Genomic DNA, 4,319 nt, shown 5'->3' on the forward strand with positions numbered 1-4,319 from the left:
AGTGTCACTGCCCCTTTCTCAGTTTGTTAGCTTTAGGACTGAAGCACTTTGAAGGGACCGAGTTTCCTAAGCCTCTAATCAGCAAGTACCTTCTCACTTGCAAGACTGCCCACCAGCTGACAGTGAGAATCAAGAACCTCAACATGAACAGAGCTCCTGACAACATCATTAAAGTAAGTGCTCCCTGCATGCTCCACCGGAGACCTCGCCTGAGTGTAGCCATTCCTTTTCTTTTGCTTAGTCTCAATGAATAGCCTTTTATTTAAGGCTAGTTCCTCCCACCTGCACGCTAGGTTAATTGCCCTCTTTCCTTTCCAGGAACAGTGATACATTATTTTCCTCTGGAGTATCATCTTCTTCCTCTGTTATAGATATTTCTCCTAAATATAAAATTGTTCAAATTTTAAAATACTTCTCGAATCTGTTTTCCTCTAGCTATTCATTTTCTCTTTTTTTTCCACGCTAACCTTCTTCAGAGGGTAGGTCACAGTCCACTTATATCCTTCTCCTTAACTCTTTATGTTTAGATATTTATATCAAAGTTATAAAGTATACTTTAAAGAATCAAATAGTTCTGTGAGACTTGTCATGAAAGACAATCATTTTTCTCCCTATTTCCTGCTAAGCAAGGTTTTTGTGGGTGATGGTACATTTACCTCCATATCTAGGTAGCATGCTTATAATTGCTACCACTTGATTTTTTTTTTTTAATATTTCTTTCTTCCTTTATTTGGCTGCATTGGGTCTTAGTTGTGGCATGTGGGATCTTCATTTGTGGCACGTGTGATCTTTCATTGCAGCACGTGGGCTTCTCTCTAGTTGTGGCGTGCGGGCTTCAGAGTGCACGGGCTTAGTAGTTGTGGCACACGGGCTCAATAGTTGCAGAGTGCAGGCTCTCTAGTTGTGGCTCACAGGCTCTAGAGCGCGCGGCCTTAGTTGCCCTGTGACATGTGGGATCTTAGTTCCCCGACCAGGGATTGCACCCACATCCCTGTGTTGGAAGGCAGATTCTTAACCACTGGACCACCAGGAAGTCTCCACTTGATTTTTTGGATTTAGGCCTTCTCTGTTAAACTGAAACCATGGAAGATGAAGACTTAGTTCTCTCCACACTCCTATAGTCTCACCACTCACTATAATTATATCACAGTTTTGCTTAGATTGTTTTTATTTATTTATTTATTTATAAATGTATTTATTTTTGGCTGTGTTGGGTCTTCGTTGTGGTGCGTGGGCTGTCTCTAATTGCAGTGAGCGGGGGCTACTCTTCATTGCAGTGCGTGGCTTCTCATCGCGGAGTCTTCTCTTGTTGCAGAGCATAGGCTCTAGAGCACAGGCTCAGTAGTTGCGGTGCACGGGCTTAGTTGCTCCGTGGCATCTGGGATCTTCCCGGACCAGGGCTCGAACCCGTGTCCCCTGCATTGGCAGGCAGATTCTTAACCAATGCGCCACCAGGGAAGCCCACTTAGATTGTTTTTAGAGTTTACGTTATAAGCACGACTAAAAGCTCCTCACAGCTGAGCTATGTAGTGTATCATGATTACTTTGCTTTTCCTGCTGGACATTTTGTTTCTCTTGGTGTTAATAATTGCATTTTTTGAGGATGAGTGGGACTTCGTTTTATTATGTATGTATTGCTAGTTCAACACTAAAGTCTTCTTCAGTTTTATAAATCTCTTTTCAGTGTGTTCAACTATTTTAGGTGTCCTGCTATCATTTTCATCTTCCTGAAGAAATCCTTCCCAGAGCGTTCTGATGCTGTTCCACTCTACCCATGTTGCTCTCTTGGCTTGCTGCACTAATGTCTTCTCTGGCTTTTTCTTCACCATCATCCTGGGGATTCATTTCACTTCTTACTTGCTTTGGATCCTTTCATTTCTGAACCCCACATCATTTTTGCCTTGTTTTAGTGTAGCACATCCTAGTAGTATTCTGAGGAAGAGTGCTCGAGAAACAAATTTTTAGGTTTAAACTACTTGTATTCATTGTCTGTCATGACATGACATGACCAATGTAATTTCCTAGTTTTGCTATTGTACTATATACCTGGTTTGTATATGTAACTATTGTTACTATGTAACAAGTGTACATGAGACCTGTCTATGAATCTATAATTATTCAACACCAAAAGTTTGAAATATGTCTTTATTCTCCCACTTCAGTGGGTCTAACATTCTAGGTTGAAAATCACTTTTATCAGAACATTTTAAGGCCTCCATTTTCTTCTAGTTTCTAGTGCTGGCTCTTTAGAAATTTGGTGCCCTTTTGACTCTTGAACCTTTATGTAACACCTGTTTTTCCTCTCCCTCCGGCAGTATGTAGGATTTTTCCTTTTTCTCCAGTGTTTTGAAATTTCATGATAATATGCCTCAGTATGTGTCTAGTTTCATTAATTATGCAAGGTACTTGATAAACTTTACTTTGGAAACTCATAGGCTCCAGTATTGGGAAATGTACTTGAAATGTACATATTGATGGTTTCCTTCCCTTCTTTTGGTCTGTTCTCTCCTATGGTGCTCAGTGGTCAGATGTTAGTCCTCTCAGGCTCATTTTCTCATCTTGTCTTTCTTCTTTTTTTCCATGTGTCTTTTTGTTGTACTTTCTAAGATATTACTTCAGCTTTTTCTTCTAATTGTTCTGCTGAGTTGAGTTATTTTTTCTATCATATTTAAGATGTCTAATAGCTATTTTTATTGTTGTTCATTGAATATTCTTTAATAGCAAATGGCAGAGGGAATGTGGGAAAGCAGGAGAGGAAGGAGGCTGGAGTTTTCTCTTCTACACTTGATCAGCATAGTACTCCTGCCCTCACATATGCCAGACAGCCTCAGTTCAGAGAGCATCCTTTCCACAAATCTGGCTTAATTCTGCCAGGGTAGGGGGAGAAGCTGTCACTGGGCTACATCAAACAAGAGAGGGGATTCGGGGTCTAACCGCCTCCTCAGAAGGTTTAAAACCTGTCCTCATCTCGACCTGTTTTTAATTCCTCCACTTCTGGAGGTATCTGGTGTCTTATCCTTTTGCCAGTCTTTGACATAAATTTAGTTGACCCATAACTTTTCTCCACATGGGATTTGGTTTTCTTCATCCTTCTGTGTGACTTACCACTCCTCCATCTGCTTTTTAGCTTTGAAAAAAAATTTTTTTTTAATAAATTTATTTATTTTTGGCTGCACTGAGTCTTCATTGCTGCATGCGGGCTTTCTCTAGTTGCAGTGAGCAGAGTCTGCTCTTTGTTGTGGTGCACAGGCTTCTCATTGCGGTGACTTCTCTTGTTGTGGAGCATGGGCTCTAGGCGCGTGGGCTTCAGTAGTTGTGGCATGCAGGCTCAGTACTTGTGGCTGGCAGACTCTAGAGCGCAGGCTCAGTAGTTGTGGCGCACGGGCTTAGTTGCTCTGCAGCATGTGGGATCTTCCTGGACCAGGGCTTGAACCCGTGTTCCCTGCATTGCTGGTCAGATTTCTTTCTTTCTTTTCTTTTCAAAATTTATTTATTTATTTTTGGCTGAGTTGGGTCTTTGTTGTGGTGCGCAGGCTTCTCATTGCGGTGGATTCTCTTGTTGCGGAGCACGGGCTCTAGGCGTGTGGGCTCAGTAGTTGTGGCTCGCAGGCTCTAGAGCATAGGCTCAGTAGTTGTGCTCAGTAGTTACTCTGCGGCATGTGGGATCTTCCCGGACCAGAGCTCGAACCCCTGTCCCCTGCACTGGCAGGCGGATTCTTAATCACTGTGCCACCAGGGAAGCCTGGTAGTCGGATTTCTAACCACTGCGCCACCAGGGAAGTCCCAAGAATTTTGTTGCTTTTACTTTTTCTCTCATTCTGTCTCTCCTTTTAGGCTTTTACCTTTAAAAATTTCCTTTCTGTTGTTTTCATGGGGATTCAAGAGGGAACAAACCCAAATAGATGTGTTTAATCTGCCTGTCTTAACAGTAAGTTACCCCTTAACTCTTTTTGTTTTTTAATAACTTTATTTATTTATTTATTTATTTATGGCTGCATTGGGTGTTCGTTGCGGCGAGCAGGAGCTACTCTTTCTTGCGGTGCGCGTGCTTCTCTTCCTTGTGGTGTGCGTGCTTCTCTTCTTTGCGGTGCACGTGCTTCTCGTTGTGGTGGCTTGTCTTTGTTGTGGAGCATGGGCTCTAGGCACGTGGGCTCAGTAGTTGTGGCTCACAGGCTCCAGAGCTCAGGCTCAGTAGCTGTGGCACACGGGCTTAGTTGATCCGTGGCATGTGGGATCTTCCTGGACCAGGGCTCGAACTCGTGTCCCCTGCATTGGCAGGCGGATTGTCAACCACTGCGCCACCAAGGAAGTCGTCCCCC

The 4,319-nt window shown here is 43.1% G+C and overlaps 1 protein-coding gene across 2 annotated transcripts in view; it reads left to right on the top strand.

Moving 5' to 3' along the window:
* GON4L (gon-4 like) overlaps positions 1-4,319 on the top strand; it is an 89,476-nt gene that overhangs the window by 65,426 nt on the left and 19,731 nt on the right. For both annotated transcript variants that reach the window (XM_007457927.1, XM_007457926.1), the window contains one exon: positions 23-173. In XM_007457927.1, the coding sequence (XP_007457989.1) occupies positions 23-173 (151 nt within the window). The remainder of the gene's footprint in view (positions 1-22; positions 174-4,319) is intronic.

The sequence above is a fragment of the Lipotes vexillifer genome, unplaced genomic scaffold (assembly GCF_000442215.2).
Source record: "Lipotes vexillifer unplaced genomic scaffold, Lipotes_vexillifer_v1.1 scaffold238, whole genome shotgun sequence".
Lineage (NCBI taxonomy): Eukaryota > Metazoa > Chordata > Mammalia > Artiodactyla > Lipotidae > Lipotes > Lipotes vexillifer.